The sequence below is a fragment of the Pochonia chlamydosporia genome, chromosome 5 (genome assembly GCF_001653235.2).
Source record: "Pochonia chlamydosporia 170 chromosome 5, whole genome shotgun sequence".
Taxonomy (NCBI): Eukaryota; Fungi; Ascomycota; class Sordariomycetes; order Hypocreales; family Clavicipitaceae; genus Pochonia; species Pochonia chlamydosporia.
Genome location: NC_035794.1, coordinates 2,006,230 through 2,027,695, shown reverse-complemented (window position 1 = coordinate 2,027,695; position 21,466 = coordinate 2,006,230). Strand labels below are relative to the sequence as shown.

Below are 21,466 nucleotides of genomic sequence, written 5' to 3'. Positions count from 1 at the left end.
ATGTAATTACTGGCAGCACCAAAATAAATGTGCAATTCTTACGTCCTCGCACCCATCAGCGAGACTTGACGACATGGAAGCAAAGTAATTTTGCCGCCCAGCAGGGCATGAAGAAGACTGGACTTAACTGGAGGAACTGCGTATGGGGGGGGTAGGGACCAACAGAGACCGCCTATGAGAAGGCGCTGGGGTCAATGGGCAAGTCGGAGGAGGCCAACTTGCTTTGAATCAGACCAGGCTTGACCAGAGTAGACATCAAATGGGTTGGGACTGGGCAAGGCGGTGCTGTCAAGGTCTGGTTTGATGCCAGACATGGACTTGACCGATTGGGTGAATGTGGACCACTGCCACCAGACATCAGACAGGCACAGTGACAGGTACGAGAGCCGTGGAGACCAGTTGAGCAGACGAACAACGGACAGTGGCCATGGGTCCAACACACAGGGCATCTGGTGCTGGGTGCTGTGGCATGGCCATCAGTTGATGGTCATGGTCATCCATCTGGCTTGACCAGACTTGACTTGTTGGTGAGCCATCATCGTTGGCCTTTTGGACGTGGGACATGCATGGAGATGGGTTGGATGAGGAGCCCTCTCTTCCAATCTGTGGCAACGGGACCAATTTGATGAGTAGACGGCCACAAGCAATCGCCCTGTGTGGACCGGCCGACAGAGTGTCGCAGAAAACCAAAAGCGGGAAATAAACTAGATGCTCTGTAACAAACAGATGAGTACCTAATTACCTGGGTACCTAGGTTGATATGGAGTACGGGGTTACTTCAGACGCAACATGCATCACTTACAATTTTTGGTACTGACAGCCCGTCGAGACTACTTTGTTCTCCGCAATCCCTAGAGCCCACGTACATATGCACAATGCTCAAGAGTAAGCCATGAATATGAGCCACCAGCGGATGCAGAATCGTCAAGCGGATAGGTTGTGATGCTCAGAACTGGAGTACAGAGTGTCCACTCGCTCCATCTCTAAGGATCCACTGCCGAGGAGCCACAGGACAGGAGAGAGCCGTTAGAACAAGGGCTCACTGACTGCTCACACCATCAGACTGGTGCGTGTGGTGCGAATTGTCTGGTCCTCGAATAGCTGGAGGAATGCAGGTCAAGGCCAAGCCACCCAACACGCTCAGGGCCTTGGCTGCGGACAAGATGATGTCTGCAGTCGTTCAACAAGATACATTGACCCATGATAGGCTGCCTCGACACAGCAGATGGATGAAGCTAGTGTTATGGATTGTAGCTTCAGTGGTCGAGGAGGTCGTCCACATGGACTGATAACCATTCATCGCATCAAGGTTTCCAATGAAGCGGTATGGGATAGCCGCGGAGCCAGGAGGTGAAACAAGTGCCTGGCATGAGGTGAACTCATCGCAAAATGGCAAGCCACAATCCCCAAACGGTCGAAAATGGCACAGTTCCCAAGTCGTCTGTTTCGACAAGGACTCACCCTGACGCCAATTCCCACTAAACCGGAAGGGCTCGCGGGATGCTGACCCAGAAATCCGTACCTGGGAATGAAAATGCATTGACTAGCGGCGCCATGACGCCACGTCCAGACCTGACGTCGGCAAGATTATCAAGCAACCAGACTCGTCCAAGGGGATTGACTGTGAACAGTGCTGAACAGCACTTCTCTAACACAAGTAATCGGCGGCGCATTGTGTGTGAGTGTTTTGTCAATATCTGTGGTTCGATCCAAACAGTTATGAGACCAACGGGACCAAAGCCTGATGGTTGGTTGCGGGTGGTAATGTAATGCAATGCACGTATCGATCTGAGCAAGCTGGTGCCTCCTCCAATTATGGCACATGTGAAGCTCCATTATTAGCCCTCATTGCCAATCGCATATCGGTGTGTACATGCCTGACCCAGGTATTGGCAGCTCCTCACTCCTCACTCCTCTTGCCAACAGTTCGTCTTTCGATGACTCCGGGTTGTCAGCTGACCGACGAATGTTCATCAAACACCGAATGTCTTGCACAATAATACAGTCAGGCTGTGTGCCGAAATGGAGACCTGTCGATAGGCAAAACCCATTCTCGTTCTTTCGTGGAATTGCCAGATGCCAGTTCGCGACAATGACATTCATATTGCAGATGTTGGCTCTCCGCATTATGTAGTCAACGGAGGACGAAATGTTCGGAATCCATCCTCGCATTTCTGTTTTCTCAGACCATTTACTGCACAAGGGTGGAGTTTCTCAACTATCAGGCTGCCTCCTGGAATGAAGGAGACGGTAAATGTTCCCGTCTTTGTCAGGCGAGTTGGACCTAATGCAGTCCAAAGTATGTCGATACATGGCCGGGGTCGTGGACTTTGATGCAGGGGAAAGCCACACGGGATCAGGGCCATAAACGCGAAGGAAGTCATCCTTCGAGGCTTGGGCAGCACGCAAACGCAGCACTTGAGGAGTCAGAAATGTTCGGCACGCTGCGTTGACCCCTGAAGCTCTCCGATGTGTTCCGAAGCCGGAGGAGCTCAGTAGACAAAGAAAGCTTCATTAGTGATGAGTTGGTTATGGCCGAGCAAACCGGAAGCTGAGCTAGGCAGGTAAGTTGGTCGCGTAGTAGGTGGTTAGACATGTTCCACCAGGCACATCAACTTCGTTCGTTCATGATGCCTCATCGAAAGGCTGAGAGACAATGGGCGGGTGGCTTGCCAGGGAGGTCCCATGCATTGGCAACACAGCATCAGCTCGGAACGTATGAGGCAACAGCAAGGCGATTCCTTCCTCACTTCCGCCTCTATCTCATGGCTGACAGCGTCTGCGGGAGACCAGCCGCTACCCGCGAGTTTCTCAGTCACCAAGCATACATCACATCGCATCGCACCTTCCCATTTGTCTCAGACTCGGTTGCATGGCTCAAGTTATTTTTAGGCAAAGGCAAAAGATGGTGGGTTGGCAGAATTGACGGCCAACAACCACGATGTGTGACCAGTGTTGTTTCTGTTCCGTATTCCACTGAGGGATGAGGTTTGTTCGTCGTAGTGAGGATAGATGAGAAGGTAGGTGCAAAAGCCTCCAGTATCTCAAATTCTCAATACCTCCCCCCACAACTGCTCAAAGGACTTGGCTGCCCTCAAATCAAAGCCACCAGGCACAAACAAACACGCCATCAATAAACTTTGTCCAAGAGCGGATGAAAAGGCTTGGTCACACACCACTTCACGCCAATGCTGGCTGTCCTGTTTGCTGGCTGCTACGGTTGGCTCTTTCCTGCTCTTGCCTCCGGATGTCGCAGAGCTGCCATGACTGGGCACGTGCAGGTTACGTCATGCAGACGTTCTGGACTTGAAGGCCCATCACACCAGTGACAGCACTAAACCCCCAGAGTTGCACTGCGCTGCCCACTGCCAGCCAGTTTTGGCAGAGCGTCACTGTTGGCAACTCACATTTGCATCATGCGTGCCATTGCCAACGCAATCAAGTTGCGCCACCAGCCGGACGGTTGACGACGCCGACTTCACTCCTCCAACCAACTCCTCATATCAATCATCATTCCTAAACGATATCTCCGCAGTTACTTACTTGCTCGTCTCCCGATTTATATTGTCAGCTGTCGGCCATCACTGCGAGTTCTGCAGTCCAGCCATTTTGAACTCGAGCAACATTGTAGCTTTGCTCCCCGCTTTCTAATCCATCAGCTTGCTCAACGTCGGGTACTGCTCCCAGTAGCAAAGATGGGCGTCGCATCCGCTATCCTCATTGTCCTCATCACCATCTTATGTGAGTAGTTCAGCTCCTCGAGCTTTCGAACAGATGCTGACAGCGTTGTGAAGTCCCGCCTCTGGGTGTGTGGGCTGTGGCAGGATGTGGCATGGGTAAGTGTCTCTCGGCATGATCTTGTTTTTCGTTGTTTCGATCCAGGACCTGGCTGACGTATCGTAGATTTGTTCATCAATATTTGCCTGACAATTCTGGGCTACCTTCCGGGCCATATACATGCTTTTTATCTCGAGTATATCTACTACGATCGCCGCGAACAGGCACACGAAGGACGATTCCCGACCAGCCGTGCGCCAGGCGTCTATTCTGACAACGTGCAAACCGGCGGCCAGGGGTATGGCACAATTGCCCAGTCTACTCGCTAGCATCGACTACCTTAAAGCAGCTCAGTAGTAGGGAAGACGATGGGGTATATGTGTTTGGCAAGGGAGATTGTGGTCGACCTGGTTTGCCTCCAAGTTATCAGACCAAGGTGATGAGCTCCATTAGAGGTCTGGGAGGAAGCTGACCGACTCACTTTCTGGCGTACTGACGACTATGAATTTTTACTGGACAGACTTTATGCGGAGTAGTGTATACAGAATATCTTGACTTTTCTTAATGAATGCACCCCAGTAGGTGTAAACCAGCTCAATCTGGCGTTGGGCATCTGTTAGAGCTGGCTGACGGCTCTCTCATGGGTGCAATAATTAACGTTTTTTTACGTCAAAAGGTCACGTAACTTGAACTCCAGATGCAAGTCAACCAATCTCGTCAAGGACGAAAACCTGGAGGCACTACGATTGGTGGCGGTTTCTATCAGCCTATTGCATTTGTTTAGGTTAAGGAATTTCTTGTAAGATGCCATCCAATCCGCTTTATACACCTGCAATGAGTGAATGAATGATCCAGCCTAGCGATTCGTAATGGGGTTGTTGCCTATAGTTTTGCCAGAAATGCGTCTCCTCTTTTCGGACACCAGAGTATACTGAAGTCGATCTAGCCAGTATTCTTACTAGGGAAATTCGACAGTGGAGGAGGCAATATTTCATTGCTAGGCAATGTCAACGATGTTCTGATGTTCTCCGTAGGGAGTAGGCATGGCTGCAAGGGTTCGGAGAAGAGCAAGCTAACGGGATATAATGAGTTCAGCTCGGCGACTTAGAGGAATAGTTATATGATCTCATTCCGCCAATTAGCGAGATGCGGTATTGCGCCCGACGTTACAAAGACTAACTGATAGGAACAACAGCTTGGAGTCAAGTCCGCTAAGGGACAACCTAGACGTCCACTCTGGTCATTGCTGGACCGTAACTCTCAAGCACCCTTCCCGAGGAAGATGTCTATACCGGGATAAGGATAATAGCCAACCTACCCCGGGGCTGGAGGTATTCAAAATCCCCCTGCTGGTTATCTAGGTTTGCTGAATTTCCATGTTGGCGATTGAGATCGTGGCACACGTATGCATGGGAATTATAACACAGTGACACTTCCTAGCATCGTAGAAGATGTGACTTGTTCCAATTGTGATGACGCCCCAATTTCGAGAAAATGGAAGCTCGACTACGAACTTGTTGCCGGCTCAATTTGATGGTGACATCAGTACAAATCTGAATATGGATTATTCCTAGTGTATGTAGCACGTGTACTCAAGGCTCAAGGACAATAATACGCCCCTATTCTCGACGGCATCAATCAGTAGAATGACAGGGGCAATTGAACGAACATGAAGGTTAGTTTTTCTTAGAATGTTTTTTAGATGTCGTGACCTTGCGTGTTAGCTTGACGTCGTCCCACGCTCTGCCTTTGCTTCAAATGCACCATCATGATTAGCTGAGATCATGGAAAGTAGAAGGATGTGCCTATGGGAGCTGCACCAGGTCAATCATCTTGTTGAAATGATACTATCGGTTTAAATGCCTACGAGTGTATTTGGCATTGGAAACCTGAAGGAAATGAAGACTGGGCGCAAAAGTACATTGCCACAAGATTTTTTTAACGTTTAAATTTGCATGCGAGCACAACAATTCGTCTTGTTGGTGTCACTTTCTCGACGCCGATGCCCATTGATGAGAACGCATGGAAGAAACACGACAGAAGAAAACAGCTGAGACTTCTAGGCCGCTTAGCTGAACGCATATTTCTTCTTTCAAACGTCAGCATGAGTCATGTCCGAGCTTGGGTATGTTAAGGAGATTGGTTAGATCACAGGAAAGGCCACGATCAATATCCATCGGAAGAAATTTGCCATCGTGAGGTAGCATGAAGATGAGGGCCATCTGTGATTCAGCCTGCCCCATCTCGGCGAACCAAACCAACGGGGCGAGACATGGCGCTCTCGGAACACTGAACCATGCGACTAGAGAAGACATGGTCAGCCCTCGCAGCATACATGAATTTGGTCAGTTTTGCCATTGTCCAGTTATCAACAAGTGTTCATGTTGACATGGCTAGTCGACTTCCCATGTGGGAACAGGTGAGAAACAAAGCGACAAGAACATGTCCACGTCGGTGTGATGGAGGCCCCCCGCCATGTGTCCGGCTTAAAAAGGCGACAGATCATTGGGCGTTGGAAATGCATGGACAACGCAGCAGGGGGCAGAATGAAGCTTAGCCTAGTTCGTGACGATGCGAAGAGTCTTGTTTGACGTGGAGGAGGATGGATGATTGTGGAGAGAGGTGTGGGATGAAAAGTGGCGCGCGTAGAATGGAGGTGCTTTGACCTCGCGAGGCCGTTGGATGTCGGCCACGACACACTCAACGACACCATGCATTGGTAGTGCAAGAATAGTTGAATTGCCATTTGACGGATGCATTTGGCCCTTTTTTTTCTCTCTTCTGCACGCCTCCTCGCAGCAGTTGCTGTACTTTTTATTCCACAGTATCGCATTTCCTGTCACATTTCGTCTGGGTGTCCACGGTTGTACCAGTAATTTGGCTGCACTAACGCTGCACCATACTCCTTGATCATCTGTCTTCCCAGCATCTGGCTCTAGCTGCTGCTTGCTCACCACTCCTTGTACAGTTACTCCTCATCTTTTCCTATTACCCATGTCATTTAATTAATTTTTCTCTTTGCACTTCAGCTCCCCTGAAAACAACGTGCCCATTGCGTATGCACCGTGGTGGTCTGAAGTCCCTTGAATAAAGCCGTCTTTTTCATTGCAGCAAGTCGCCCCATCGTTTTTCGATCCGCACCAGACAGAACAAGGACAGGACTCGACCCTCCCCCGCCTTTTTTCCCCCTTTGAGCTGAGCGGCACACATCGACCACTCACCAAACCAGACTGGAAGGCAACTTGGCGGGGACGTTGAATCAAATCAGACGAGACCAGACCAAACAAGACCGGACAACATCCAAACATTTTGACGCTGGCACACACACCGACGTGCATATAGCCAACATATTTTGCGGCAAAGCAAAGCGAAACAAGCAAACCACGTAACCGTGAACGAACGCAGGGTTCGATTTGTGGCTGGCTCGGGTCCATCCGACCAAAGACCAGTTGACCAGTTGACTTGACTGCAGACGGACGTGGCAGGATATTCGACGTTGGGGACTTGACATTTTATCAGCACATGTCTGTCCCTACTTGAGCGGCTCTCGACGATCCCAACAACACGGGAACAGGTGTTCCAGACGACAGAATCGGGCATCGAAGCCAATCGCACCCCGTTTCCCGTTCCTGAGACCGTTACACTCCTGTCTCTCTGCCTCCTTTTTTCCCGTCCTGTCGAATGTACCACTTCAACGACCGATGTCGTGGCAAGGGGCGCAAGCAAGCGTCCACAAATCCGAAATCTGACTTATAATTTAGTCGTTTTGATTTGGAGTCTAGTCTACCATGACTTCGACAAGTACTTCGCCATCTCCTCCACATACCCGACTTCCTCAAACACGTCCACCACCCCCGGCCTCGACAGCGTCATCAACTCGGCGTACCACCGATACAAGACGGGAACCTTTCCCATTCTCAATGACAAGGCCCTTTCGACCCAATCCTACGTCAACCAGCGTTGCACCTTCAACAGCAGAAGGGAGAGCCATCCCCGTAGATGATACCACGGCTGAACACCGAACCTCGGCGCTACGAGAGCTCAACAGCCATTACCCTAGCAGGCACCGCTATGCGAAATCCACAGGTGCCCAATCCAGCACCTATTCCGAACCTGTCATTGTCCGCAGCTACTACTCCCCTGCTCCAAGTCGGCACGATAGTTCCACTCGACGCCGAACTGGTCGTGGTGGGGCCGGGTCCGAGGTTGGTGGCCCAGTGGCCGGTGTGACTCGGGCTCTCCCCTTCTCAAGCAAGGTCTCAACGGCTGGGAATGGAATGCTGAGCACCATGGCGAGAGTGTACAATGGGAAGATGCCTTCTGTCGAGTCTCAACAAGACACCCACCTGCCCCCCGTGGAGGCCTTCACATTCAAGAGCTTCATGGCAAATATGGAAGCCGATGCAGGCACGGGTGATATAAACTCTGATTTGGACAGGATAGCCGAGATTTGTGCTCGATCACGGTATTCCCTGAGCAACCAGTACGAGGTTCACTATGCCCCGCATGGGTCCGGAACCTCATTCCTTGCATCGACACAGGGGCATGAGCCTCAGGGCCCGACATTACAAGCAGTATCATCAGATGATGAAGGAGAGTTGAGAATTACTACACGACGGCGGAGACAGGCGGCAAGGAGAAATAGTAGAGCAATGGGCACATTAGAAACCATCATGTCATCAAGTCGGTCATCGGACGAGGAAAAGTCCAAAAAGAAGTCGGCTTCTGAGCTCGCCAATGAGGTCCGTGGACGACGGGCCACAAAGACCTCTGGCCGCTCATCGCCGACGACATCTTCACGCAGTGAACAGGGCGATTCCAAATCTCAGGAGGGCGAACAACGGCCGAGGACACCGGCGAGACGGCCATCGACTTCATTAGCTTTGATAGACAGCTCAAGACAGAACGGTACACCGGACGCAACACCCCGAACATCTGCTACTGCGTTAGTGAGTGAACCTGCATTGCCGCGTGCATCAAACAGTCAATTGGAGACGAGGACAACCGCGGAAGGTGAATCAAGGAAACCGCCTTCGAAAAACAATCCCCCGTCGCGACCAGACAAGCTGGAGGAGCATGTGGCACGGGGATCAATATCTTCGATTCAGGACGATCCACCAGACACCGGTATTCTCTCGGCGCTTACAGGTTGGCTACCATGGAAATCAAACGCCTCAAGACCCAAGGGTCGAGCTGAAGGCAGTCTACGGGATCTTTTAAAAAGTACAGAAACCAAGGGCAAGAGCGCCGAGTCAATTGTGTAATGCGTACTGGGACACAGGAAAAGTCTTAGGATCCAGCTTCGATTTGGGAGAATAAAGGTTCACGCCTAGTATTTACAGATTCAATTGGACGGTGGGGGCAATGGGTTTGTTAATTAGGATGGTTCTTATGATGTGATGAATTGATGTATTGATGACGATGTACCCTGTACGAACTGCGTGAACAAAGTCTGACCTTCTGTCAAAGTGAGATGTGGGATTGGCGGACACGCCAAGAAGACCGAAGACCGATGTGGTGAGCAGCGTGCAATTGCTGTAGCTGACCTAGCCGTACATTTCACGGTAGAAGATTGAGATTTGACGGCCAAGGAGTTATTTTATCGGGGGCTAACAGGGCCGCGACCACGAGCTACGATGAGGCTGGATTAGGGCTGATGAAGGAAGGAAGTGGCTGTTGGATCATTGATGCCTTGAGAGTTTTGGCTAACCGTGAGTTCTGGTTAGTAACGTGAAACTTTCCATGCCACTCCACCACCGAGGGACCAGACGGATATTTAGTAGCTATATGGTATCCCTCGTTGTGCTTGGTTTCTCACCAATTTCAATGTTTATCTGTGACATCTACAACTTCCCATCACCATTATATTAATCCAGCCGCAAATCTCAACCACCTACCAAACATCACCACCACCTCACGACTACCCACATCTCAACTACACCAACCTCAAACCATCACCATGTCCACCCCCATAGCCGCCGTACCAACCTTCTACACCTACTTCTTCGCCTACATCGACCCCCTCATCGCCCTCTACGGCGTCTACCTAAACTTCCTCGCCCCCGACCAGGCCGTCATATCCATGGCCCCCCTCTCGACATACGACCCCAACACCGTCTTCCTCTTCCACCAGGCGGGCGGCCTGGCGCTGGCCGTCGCCGTGATGAGCGCCCTGATCCCCCGGGTCTCGGAGGACTTGTCTGTGTGGAAGGTGTTGCAGTTTTCGCTGCTGCTGAGCGACTTTGGGGGCCTGAGTGGTGTGTATTTCGCGCTGGAGAGGCAGGGGAGGTTGGAGCCGCGGTTGTGGTCGGCGGATGATAGGGCTGTGGGGGGTTTGTATTTGTTTATTACGGCTGTGAGGTTGGCGTTTGTGTTGGGCGTGGGATTTGGAGGGGAGGGAGAGGTGAAGGGGGAGAAGGAGGTGAAGAAGAGGGAGTGATTGTGAAGGCACTGAAGGGTGAGGAGGTGGTGAGAGTGGGATGTGGGGGAGAAGATGTCTTGTGTAGTGTCTAATCTGTAATGTAACCTGACTATAGACGTCTGTGTGTACTAATGTGATGAATATTAAGTACTTTTAGGCAAGGCTCTAAATAAAGGATGCGATCTAGACGGCGAAGTTGTTTGAGTGTCTCAATCATGGTTCGTCTGGTGTCTCGCATAGCACCCTTCTGAAGGTTTGTGTGTGCCACAAAAATTCCCCTTCCTCATGTAATGCAAGTAATAGATATAATTGAAGTTTAAAGCTATTTGGCTCAGGTAATCATAAAGAATTTAATTATTGAAATGCCTGCAATCTATTCGTGAATGGACACGCTAGCAGACTGTCAGCCGTCTAGCCTCAGGACATTGCTCAAGTCAAGTTCGAACCTCGCCAAACAGTCACAGTTCCATCATCACCCATCCACACCATGTCCACAGCAATACCCGCGCCTCAAACACCAAGGCCGCAACGTATTCTGGCCTGTCTGCTCTGCCAGCAACGTAAAGTCAAGTGCAGTCGTTCGTTCCCATGCACAAACTGCATCAAGCAACACGTTCAATGTGTTCCCGCTACAGCGCCACGACGACGACGCCGTCGGTTTCCCGAAAGAGAGCTGCTGGAGCGTCTTCGAAAATATGAGGACTTGATGAGGCAAAACGGCGTCAAGTTTGCCCCGCTGCATCCGGAGACTGGTGTCGAGAAAGAGAGTAGTGACTCGGAAGAGGAAGACGGAGGATCCAACACTGGGAAACTAGAGTTAGATTTCGCCCTACGTGGGAGACGGTGCTTTCAAGACTGAACCCTTTGACTGACATTTCGTTTAGGAACTCTAAAAACAAGGTATTGAGTTCATTGATGATTTACCGCATAGTACAGCTCAACGCTTATACCATTGTCTGAAGCCGCAACCTCCCGATTTTCTGAGCAGCCAGTTCCGTGAAAATGTCCTCACTACCTCCTGGGACCGCTCCATGGACAACGAAGACAACATTCTCTTTGGATCGCGCCAGACTTTCGTTCATCTTTCGTCTTTGCATCCTCCGCCGGCACACATCTTCAAGTTGTGGCAGGTATATCTCGACAATGTCAGTCCGTTGCTCAAGGTGACGCATACGCCTTCCTTGCAAAGTCGAATTACTCAAGTAGCTGGCACCTTGTTTGGTGTGGATGCTGCTCTTGAAGCACTCATGTTTAGCATTTACTGTATTTCCGTGACAAGTCTCGAGCCGGAAGACTGTCCGGCAATGTTTGGTTCACCACGGGAGGATCTGCTGATGCGGTTTCGGTTCGGCTGCCAGCAGGCGCTGATGAATACTGCTTTTTTGCAGACTGAGGACCTAGATACCTTGACGGCATTGTATCTCTATTTGGTACGATGACTTTGGCCTGACTCTCTCTCTGTCGCTGTATTGATGTGTTCTAGCTATCTACCTATGCCATCGTCCACGCCCGGTCGCTGGATTCCATGCTCGGGATCGCTATCCGCATTGCGCAGCGGCTGCGCATTCACGATGAAACGCAAAACTCTAAATGCACGGTTTTCGAGGCAGAGATGCGTCGGAGGCTCTGGTGGGCATTGGTGCTTCTTGATAGTCGTGTCAGCTCCGTGGCCAACTCTGTCTCCTCGACGTTGGTTCCAACCTGGGATTGCAAGATCCCGACCAATATTGGAGATGCAGAGCTACGGCCCGACATGGCTGAGGTACCGCTCGTACAAGACTATCCATCGGACGCCATATTTGCTGTTGTTCGTTGTGAAATCGGCGAGTATATTCGTCATTCACCCCTTCATATTGATCTCACCAACACTCGTCTGAGTGTACTTGCTAAACATAGTCCTGTCAATGACAATGTAGCAGAGTTAGAAAAAGTGGTTGAAAAGCGTCTTGGTAGTTGCAGAGAAGAAAACCCCATACAGTTTATGACTATTTGGGCGAATCGAGCTCAACTTGCCAAACTTCATCTCGTTGAGCACTCTGCGCGACCCGCGTCGTCTCCTGACGAACAATTTAGCGCCGACGCTATGAATCAAGCATTACGGCTTCTGCAGTGCGACACGACCTTGATGAAGGCGCCGTCGACGAAAGGGTACCACTGGTTCCTACGGCAGCATCTCCCATTTGTGGCATACATCCACATAATGCAGCATCTCCAGGCACGAAGCAATGGCGCCAACGGCGGACCACGCATCGAGGAAGCCTGGAAGGCTTTGAACGATAATTTTGTGGCTCGGTTCAGCTCCGCGAATGCCTGCAGTGGAACGCATTTCAAAGCATTTACGAACTTGGTCCTGGGGGCTTGGGAAACAATGGAGGCCAAGTACCGGGATGGGGAAAAGACAACACCAGAGCTCGTGTTGACAGTGAGGCAGAAGTTGGCGGATGCTGCGCTGACGAGTCTGGAGAATTCTCTTGTCCCTCCTTTGGATGGAGGACCAAATGGTGACGAATTTGATTTGGATGATGTTTGCGGTGGTGGTCTGGGCGATTTGGCAACAGTTTTGGACTTTGCCAACCTCGATCAAGCTGGATTTGAGGGCGATATATCAAACATTACGTCTATGGAGTGGAAATAATAGCCCGAAACGGCATGTCTAGTAACTGCCAAGTTCAATCATCAAACTGCAAACCACTTTGTGAGACTATGTTTCAAACTAGCCAAGTCAAGCTCGCCGTCATCATCAACCGCCCACGCGACAATCCCGTCAGGTCGAACTAACAACGCTCTCAACCCTATCTTATCTTTGGCCTCGAAATTGATGTACTCAACTCTACCGTCATAGCCTCCAACCAACTCTCTCAACGCGGCATCACCACCAAAATCAACCAGCAACCCCTTCCCTGTTTCCAACATGCTCCCCAGTCGATTCCCATGACCAAACTCAAAATCCGGTGCACTGCACCCAATCAACTCATGGGCATCACCGTCGGGCACATATCTCTGCAACAGGCCCCACGTTCGAGCAACAAACATGTTCAAGCCGTCAGTTGTACTGATGACATCCCTCATGACTGCCTGCAGCGCATCTCCATATGCACCAGGCTTCATCGTCATAATCTGTGCTCTATTCCACTCAATGACCCAGTCTGCAATCTGTTTCCGCTCGCTCTCATACGTGTCAAGTAAGGCCATGTCTGCTGTGCCATGCTCAAGCTCCTGCTTCACAGTGGCGGCTAGTTTCCAACCTAGATTCATGGCATCTCCTATACTGAGGTTGAATCCTTGAGCGCCCAGAGGCGGGTGGATGTGGGCCGCATCTCCCGCGAGAAGGATGCGGTTGTCCCGATACTTCGTCACTTGCTTGCAGCGGTCAGTGAAGGTCGTCACAAGGTGCAGCTTTGCGAGCTGGACGTCGGTGTTTCCAGACACGCGGTGCAACACCTTCTCAATGTGCTCGCGCGTTGGTTCGTTTGCGCGGTCGAATGCGCCATTATCAAAATCGATGAGGTATAAAGCGTCGTTTTTTCGGAGGATATACAGCCCATCCTCGGTCAGTTGGAAACCCTGTTTTAGGTCATGAGCGTTTTCAAGCTCGACTTTGCAAACGTAGCCGGTGAATAAAGCATCCGTGCCGCCAAATTCGAATCCTGCAGCTTTCCGAACTGCGCTTCTGCCACCATCACAACCGACGAGCCATCCAGCTCTGTAACTCTGGCCGTCGGCAGCGCCAACGGTAACACCGTTGTCACCCTGCTGCACAGTCGCGAATGGACATCCGCGGAGAATAGTCACGCCCAGCCTCTCTGCCTCTTGCGCCAGCACACCTTCAACCTCCTCAACTGTCGTGCCGAGTGTAATGAGTGTCGGCCCAGGGAGACGGTACTTGAAGCGCGCCAAGTCGAACCTACTTGCGTCCAATACAATACCTGCAAAAACACCGGCAAACTGGAAACCACCAGACTTTGACGGCGCAGATGGACGTTTGTCAAGGTCAACAAGTTTGGAGAGAATACCGCGACGGTAGAAAGCTTCAAGGGATATGGAATTGAGACTCCGTAGCCCAAGAGGATCTACCTTCCACGGAGACAAGGGGTTGGCATCCTTTTCGAGGACGAGGACGGAAAGATTTGAGCGGGCTAGTTCTGTGGCGAGGAAGAGGCCTACTGGCCCGGCGCCTGCGATGATTACGTCGTAGAGGTGCATGATTTATATGAGGTGGTGGCCGCCATAGAGGGCAAGCTTTGGTGATTCATTGCGGCTATTTGTACGTTTGTAAGGGTAGTATGGAAAGTCGTCAATGACGAAATACCCGGATCAAAATATCTTGGAGGTCATAGAAATATTTGGCAATTCGGGAGTTGGAAGCGATTCGGGAGTTTCTATGCACCGATATATGGTGTTTTTTCGTCCGTGGTTGGCTCGGGAGTTTCAAAATCCCGAAGGCATGTAATGTTGGGAAAACGTGGCTGACTCATCGTTGCAGCAATACAGGATGCATTACTTGGTAAAATATAGGTATGCCTGCTATAGAATTATAGTTTATTCTTCTCACGTACTTGTGCATATTACACTACATAATTTTATGTCATCCGCCGCGCAAACCATTCTGCGATCGGTGGTTGCAATATTATCCAGGATACTTGATCGGCAGCACCAACCGAACCAATCAGCATGCACATCATCTCGGCAACCAGATGGGACCTCCACAGACTAGCAGACGGCACTTGATTTGCATCACAAAACTTCATGTACTGTATTGTTGCATAATTTAATACAATTTTTAACCATGATCATTACAAAGCAAAAGGTCCCCTCCAAGGAAGCGCAAAACGCTGAGACAAAAAGAAGAAGCAGGAATGCAAAAAGTCATCCGCCAAGCCACCCAACCTGTCATATCGACCGAAGCTGTCTATCAATCAACACGGTCTCCACTCCACCCATCCATCATCTAAGTCAACCTCATTTCCATCCCTTGAACAACCACCGCCACCCTCGTCAATGTTGCTTTCCTGAGGGGGGATTGTGTACCGTGTCCCCTTCCCCCCCCCCAAAAATCTCGAATGGCGCCCGAACCCTCCGCATCTTTTGGCTGAAGTCGAATTACCAAGGCATCTTGGGGACGTAGCCGTTGTCAAAGGTAGCCTCGGCGTACTTTTCATTCGTGTTGGCTTCCTCAGCGCGAGGGTTGACGCGAGGAGCGGAGAGTTGGTCTCTGACGGGGGCGGGTGCAGGTGCGGCCATGGCAGCGGTGGCCAGGCAGGCGATGATGAAGCTGATGGCGTGCATGGTGGTTTTTGCTTGGAGCGTGGTTTGTTTTTGGCAAGTTTTTTGCAAGAGAGGTGAAGATGCGTATTGTGTAGGTGTAGCTGTTGGGATGATGTGGGCAAGAAGAGAGATCTGCTCAAGTCCACTTATTGTGTGATGATGAAACTGTCGATCAGATGAGGGTCGGGGTCATTCCCTTTATATATTGAATGGTTCCCGTTTGGGTGAGTTGATGGGAGGGGATGGGAGGGAGAGAGGTGAGGAGGGAAAGGAAGGGGACGACGCGGCGAGCCGATCTAGATGGCGCCATGTGTGTTTAGCCAAGGAGGGCCAAGGAGGGCCAAGGAGCGAATCCAAGTTTCTTGTCACATTTGCATGCCAGTCTGGTCACTGGTGGTGGTCCGAGGACGCAGGTACTGCCACAGGAAAGCAGCATTGAAGGCTGTTGGATGTTGCTATACTTAGTAAGTTTGGTTCAGTTGAAGAGTAAGACATTGGCCATCAAGTGATCCTGGGAGTCTCCTGGGAGTCTCAACTGGGACCAACCATCCATGTCTACCTGGATACTTAGTATGCATCAGTCAGTCCCAGTCCATGCAGAGCTGGACCGTCCTTGTAGGGTCAAGGCGGGAGAGAGATTAGGTTTTCGTCGGATGCTTGCTCCCTTCAATGGCACCAGTCAGTAAAGTGAGTAAAGCACCTTGAATTCTTTTTTTTTTTTTTTTTTTTTTTATCTTGTATAGCAAACCCATCTGGAATCTTCTGTAGCACGTTCAGGAAAGACTTCAATTTTTACACCGAAATCTACTCTGTAGCTGCCAGTCCAACTCAACATTTCCATTGCCAATTCCATTTCCACGCCACCACCACAATCTACGCACAGACAAACGCATGTCAAGTCAAGCCAACATTTGAACATGGACATGACTGGCCACCGCACCAAATGCCACAGCGCCCCTACCAAGATCATTCTATCATATCCATCATATCTTGGCAGACCAAAAGCCTCGACCAGACTCAATTTGACCACCATTAAATGTGGCCTCAGCCCCAGCATGTCTCAACCAACACTTGGCAAAGACATCAAAAAAAAAAAAAAAAAGACTCTCTCAGTCCAGAACCAACACCTCTCCTTTTACCCTCCCCCGAACCCCCGTGGAATAATCCGTCTGTTCATTCACGCAATGTCGTGCAGAGAGTCACAGCAGGCACGCCAAAAAAAACGTGGTCCTATTTCTGGCCGGGGCCACAGAGTCGAGACCGAGTGATCTACATCGCCATGGTTACTGCTCCCGCCATCCAGCTTACCCATTTGATTCACAATTTTCTTGATTCAGAGCGGCAAAGCTATTCCCGAGAAATGGATTGTACTTGAGTTCTACCGGCTTTTTGGGAGCCGTGGAATGAAGTGGTTCCAAGGCTGGTTTGTGTGTCCATGTCAGTTGGTTGGCAATGAGCCGAGTTCCGGTCATTTTGGTGGTTGCGGCAAGAACACTACAATTTCGGAGCGTCCGTACAGAGTAGAGCCAACGGAATCTATTTTTTGTGATATTCGCCGCCGTAATTAATGCCCTGATTTGTAAAATGTGCCGATTTGATAGGACTTCACTTCGTAATGTCGCTAACATGGCTGACGACGAGCTTGACCATGCGCAACCACCGAACTTGGTCAGACGAAAGGTCTCGAGTTGATTAATCTATTTGGATGACAAAGACAATCAGTCCAAAGCATGGTTGAGGCCGCATCACAAACAGATCAGCGTCCTTGAATTCTGACATCGGCCTCGGCAATCTCAGAACTCAGGACATGTTTCACTTGGCCCATTTCTGTCACACAAATGTCGAAAAAGTCCAGCCTGTTTGTTCGTCCAACCTTTGTGGCTTCAATCGTTTTGAAGCTCCATCCATTCACTATTGACTCCAGACATTATTTCAACTATAGCCTACATGGACATCAATAAGGATAATGATAATTCCTATAGCCCAAGACTCCAAGCTCCAGATTCGAACCCCCACCGAGCCTCTCTATGCCATTTATTTTTGTTTGCCGGGTGATTCCACCGCCAAATCATGTCTCTGTTGATCCAACATGCAGTCGCTTCGCCTCTCGTTCTCGATCACTGCCCTCTTCTGGCGCCCGCTTCTTCTGCCTTTCACGGGGTGCCTCTTTTGTCGCCACTTTTCGTGCTTCCCTCTCCCGGCGCTCATTCTCTTTACGAAGTGCCTTTGACTCGAATTCATGCCAGTCACCGTCGATTTCGGCCAGTCTGTAATGCAAAAGTCAGCTTTAGTATTCCTGATAAAGATGGGGATTGGACTCCACAGCAAATGGTTAGACATACTCTACTGCCTGTCTCGGTAGGGGTTCTTCCGTGGTGAAATATGCATGTTGCAGCGCTTCTGCTGCACTTGGTCGCTTCGCAGGATCGTACTGAAACATGGATGACAGCAGCTCGAAAGCTGCTGGTGTTAGTTTCGAAATGTACTTTTCAAAAAACACGCTTTTCCGCTTCACTGTCGGTCGGAGGAGTTCAAACCAAGCCATGTCGACCAACCCGGGCCAGTCCTGGCGGTTTGGCGTTCCCAGAACACTGTATATCTTATCCAGTTGACTCAACTCGGTCCCGTCGCCTGGAAAGATGGCCGTGCGGTTGAATATCTCCACCATCACACAAGCTGCGCTCCAAACGTCCACGGCGGCAGTATATTGTGTTTCTCCGAATAACAACTCCGGAGATCGGTACCAAATGGTTATAACGCGGTTGGTATAATCCAGTTGGTGTCGCTTGGCATAAAAGCGAGCCAGTCCAAAGTCCGCCAGCTTGAGAACTCCGGTGTTGCTGACGAGAATATTTGCGGCTTTGATATCTCGATGTAGCACGCCTCGGGTGTGAAGATAATCAAGCCCCTCGAACAGTTGTTTTGCCAAGTCCTTCTTTTGTGCAGGCTCCAGCTTGAAGGTGGGGTGGTTCAAAAGACCCGTCAAGTCGTGTGACAGATATTCGAATACCATGAAGCAGTCATTTTTTTCCACCATGACCTCCTGCAAATTGACAATGTTTGTATGCCGCAGTGATTGCAGCAGCTTAATCTCTCTCACCGCCGTAACGGGGAACCCGTCTCGTTCGCCCTCCATACGAATGCGCTTCAGGGCAACCAAGCCTTTTGTAAACACATTGAGGCCCTTGAATACTTTGCCGTATGTGCCGGATCCCACTACAGATTCGTTGCCGGGCTTCCTGTAAAACACAGACTCCGACTCAACCAAATCTGGTTCCAAGGTGGGCCGAGGCTTTGGTCGTCGCATGACTTTCTTGACCTTTCGCATTCTGGGCGCCATCTTAGGGCCATCTGGAGGCGGATTTCTAAATTCCATCCTCTGCCTCGCAGAAGCAGGCTCTGTTGGCGCAGAACGAGGAGGTTCTCGGTCCGTTGAATTATCCTTCGTAGCGACATCTTTCTTCGGGGGGGCATTGAACTTCTGCGAGATCTCGGGTTTTGGCGCTGTCGGTGTTGGCTTGGTTGATGCTTTGAATGCAAAACTGAACTTGCCCGAGGCACCAGATTGAGCGGCTGCTGGACCCGTGGGCGTTGGTCGGGATGGAGCTGCTGCTGTCGGGTCGGCCGGTTTTCCCCTAGCTCCGGCATCATCTTCTGCGCTGGGTCTCGACGGCCTGTCCTCCCTATCAATCTCCGGCTCCGCAGGTTTGGGTCCATCATCCGCTTTGGAGCCCGCACCCGGACTTTGGAGCCTGGTTGCAGATTCCTCTGTTGACTGGAGGTGAGACCTTGACGAGGAGTCTGGATCTCCAGGACCCCAAGCTTTGGTATTAGGCCCGCGGAAGCCTGGCCGGCCTTGAAAGGAACCCCCTCGCTGACTGCTTCCTTGAGGCCCGGGTCCGCCGCGGTGGTTACCAGAAGCATAAGAGTTCATCGGGCCAGAGGGAGCCCCGTATGGAGGAGAACGCGGAGGGTGGGGGTGATAGCGGTCTGACGGACCACTAGGAGGGGCGTAATGGCCTGGGCCATGGTGGTATTGAGGTGCGTGGTGTTTGCTTGGTATGGTTAGCAACGCCTTCACGGGGAGGTGCTGGAGACTCACTGTTCCGGGGTATATTGTCCATTCCACCCTGAGCGACCTGCTCCATATGGTGACGTGGACTGCGAATTATGAAAGGAGCCAACACGCTGAGGAGACTGGGAGTAGCCCCTCGAATCTGTTCCATAATGTGGCTTGTGGTTATGGATGGCACTGTATCCTCCTCGATAACTACTCCGCGAGGCCATATCGTCTTCTATGTCGGAACGAGAGGAATAGTGAGGCTCGGTAGATTCTGCCTGACGTCTGACTTCCCTGTGCGACCTTGGGGACCTTGGCGGCGCTTCCCTCTCAGATCGACGGTCCGCACCAGTCGCAGTAGCACCGCTAGATGTGCCTCCGTGGGGTTGGCCGGAGCGAGATGAGGTACGATGGCGGCGGGAAGAATCTTGTTGACGGCTCCTGGAAGCTGATGGACTGCGTGATTTCGGGCGGTGGTCTTTGGGTCTAGCGTCTCTCGACCTGGGCCGGCCGGAGCCTCTCGGAGCTGGGGAACGCGAGCGGGATCTTGACGATCTCTTGCGTCTGGAACGCGAGGTTTGTGAGGGGGATGGAGACCGGTAAGAACGAGAGTGACGCCGGGGAGATCTTGACCTGTGCCGATGGTGATGACGATGGCGCTCGTGGGACGAGCGTCGCCTATGCCTTCTTGCGTCTGTTTCTGGGGACCGATCTCGAGAAGGTCGGGGCGATTCGTGATCCCGCTTGGATCGCTTTCTGTGAGGCGACTCAGCGGAATGACTCCGTCCCCTGTGTCTTTTGGAAGAAGAAGAGGGAGATGCGGGCAAATTTCGTTCACGGCTGCGGCTTCGACGACTTTCGCTGTCAAGGTCTCGATGTCGTGCCTTTTTCGCTCGATAGCGGGGAATAAGATCCTCCACCTCAGATTCCCGGCGCCGAGAATCACTCCGGTGATGTCGCGAACGGTCCTTGCTACGATCGCGAGAGTGACGGCGTTCGTCCCTCGAGGAGATGTGGTTTCGCCGTGAGCTAGAATGGTGATGGCGAGACCCGGTGCTTGGACTGCGACGGGCTGCCCTGGGAGGAGATCCTGGTCTATCCGAGGATAATGCTCCTCTACCAGTTCGAGCCCGTTCTCCGTGATCACTTCCTCCAGGGTCTCTCATGGCAACATGCCGACGTCGACGCGAATGAGTTGGTGGACTGCTCATGGCGACGAGTACTCCGTTTGAGTTTTAGTGCATGGCCAATAAATCGCCGCACCTTAGCCGACGGACAGGGGATGCTCCCGCCCGCCTAGCGAGTCGTCCTGCGTCGTATGTCCACCAGGGTGGTTGAGTACTCTGGCAGTCCTCCTTGCTCATCAAGACCAGCAAAAATAACGATTTGCAAGTCGTCAAGCACGATGCGGAGGCCGAGCGTTTAATTCTCGGAGCTCTGCATTTTCCTTCATCTTACCGTGTGGGCTCTATGAAAAGCCAGACACCCATTGATCACCACCAGGTCCATGTAGCTGGTTCGCTGTCCCCCGCACCAGGCGACTGGACCAACTCCCAGCAGAGCCGCCACCCTCGCCATTTCGTCCATCCTGCTTGTTTGCCGTTACCATTTGCAGAAATCATCCAAACATTTCGTTTATATGTCCACCATCATGAATTTTGGCCATGTTGCCAAAGGATCCCGTCAACCAGTCGTTGTCGACACCCAGGGATGCTTGTCTCACGGAGCCAGTGTCTCCCGTCGTTGCTACACAACGGGAAGACAATGGGAAACTACATACTAATCCTCTCGGATTATTTTACGAAAATACCGTCCCTCTTCTTTTCAAAATGTGCCATGAATGAAATAGCGTGGCGGTGAAAATTGCCACACGCGAACAGATCCGCCATTGTTGCCCAGTTTCAACGCCGCCGTGAAAGCCGAGAAAACAAGCTGTATATCCG

General features: G+C 51.2%; 9 protein-coding genes across 9 annotated transcripts; 4 read left to right on the top strand and 5 right to left on the bottom strand.

Annotated features, from left to right (window-relative positions):
• Positions 1 to 1,845: 1,845 nt before the first annotated feature.
• VFPPC_16240 (hypothetical protein) lies at positions 1,846 to 2,172 on the bottom strand (the record flags this gene model as incomplete). Its single annotated transcript, XM_018293993.1, has 1 exon — positions 1,846 to 2,172. One exon carries the CDS (start codon positions 2,170 to 2,172, stop codon positions 1,846 to 1,848), a length of 327 nt encoding a protein of 108 aa, XP_018141986.1.
• A 1,523-nt stretch (positions 2,173 to 3,695) lies between these two features.
• Positions 3,696 to 4,106, top strand: VFPPC_16239 (hypothetical protein; the record flags this gene model as incomplete). The annotated part of the gene is made up of 3 exons (XM_018293992.1): positions 3,696 to 3,741; positions 3,795 to 3,836; positions 3,904 to 4,106. The coding sequence occupies 3 exons, from the start codon at positions 3,696 to 3,698 to the stop codon at positions 4,104 to 4,106; spliced, it is 291 nt and encodes a 96-aa protein (XP_018141984.1).
• Positions 4,107 to 7,565: 3,459 nt separating this feature from the next.
• On the top strand, positions 7,566 to 9,041 carry VFPPC_05916 (hypothetical protein; the record flags this gene model as incomplete). The annotated part of the gene is made up of 1 exon (XM_018285032.1): positions 7,566 to 9,041. The coding sequence occupies one exon, from the start codon at positions 7,566 to 7,568 to the stop codon at positions 9,039 to 9,041; it is 1,476 nt and encodes a 491-aa protein (XP_018141983.1).
• A 695-nt stretch (positions 9,042 to 9,736) lies between these two features.
• Positions 9,737 to 10,216, top strand: VFPPC_17953 (beta-mannosidase mndA; the record flags this gene model as incomplete). Its single annotated transcript, XM_022429621.1, has 1 exon — positions 9,737 to 10,216. The coding sequence occupies one exon, from the start codon at positions 9,737 to 9,739 to the stop codon at positions 10,214 to 10,216; it is 480 nt and encodes a 159-aa protein (XP_022285325.1).
• Positions 10,217 to 10,685: 469 nt separating this feature from the next.
• Positions 10,686 to 12,833, top strand: VFPPC_05915 (C6 transcription factor; the record flags this gene model as incomplete). The annotated part of the gene is made up of 4 exons (XM_018285031.1): positions 10,686 to 11,014; positions 11,083 to 11,098; positions 11,161 to 11,628; positions 11,682 to 12,833. 4 exons carry the CDS (start codon positions 10,686 to 10,688, stop codon positions 12,831 to 12,833), a joined length of 1,965 nt encoding a protein of 654 aa, XP_018141982.1.
• A 41-nt stretch (positions 12,834 to 12,874) lies between these two features.
• On the bottom strand, positions 12,875 to 14,401 carry VFPPC_05914 (pentachlorophenol 4-monooxygenase; the record flags this gene model as incomplete). The annotated part of the gene is made up of 1 exon (XM_018285030.1): positions 12,875 to 14,401. One exon carries the CDS (start codon positions 14,399 to 14,401, stop codon positions 12,875 to 12,877), a length of 1,527 nt encoding a protein of 508 aa, XP_018141981.1.
• Positions 14,402 to 15,146: 745 nt separating this feature from the next.
• Positions 15,147 to 15,484, bottom strand: VFPPC_16238 (hypothetical protein; the record flags this gene model as incomplete). Its single annotated transcript, XM_018293991.1, has 2 exons — positions 15,147 to 15,207; positions 15,303 to 15,484. 2 exons carry the CDS (start codon positions 15,482 to 15,484, stop codon positions 15,147 to 15,149), a joined length of 243 nt encoding a protein of 80 aa, XP_018141980.1.
• A 1,283-nt stretch (positions 15,485 to 16,767) lies between these two features.
• On the bottom strand, positions 16,768 to 17,091 carry VFPPC_17954 (hypothetical protein; the record flags this gene model as incomplete). Its single annotated transcript, XM_022429622.1, has 1 exon — positions 16,768 to 17,091. One exon carries the CDS (start codon positions 17,089 to 17,091, stop codon positions 16,768 to 16,770), a length of 324 nt encoding a protein of 107 aa, XP_022285324.1.
• Positions 17,092 to 17,531: 440 nt separating this feature from the next.
• On the bottom strand, positions 17,532 to 20,734 carry VFPPC_05913 (serine/threonine-protein kinase bur1; the record flags this gene model as incomplete). Its single annotated transcript, XM_022428485.1, has 5 exons — positions 17,532 to 17,730; positions 17,806 to 19,518; positions 19,566 to 19,758; positions 19,827 to 20,618; positions 20,671 to 20,734. The coding sequence occupies 5 exons, from the start codon at positions 20,732 to 20,734 to the stop codon at positions 17,532 to 17,534; spliced, it is 2,961 nt and encodes a 986-aa protein (XP_022284290.1).
• Between the last annotated feature and the right edge of the window lie 732 nt (positions 20,735 to 21,466).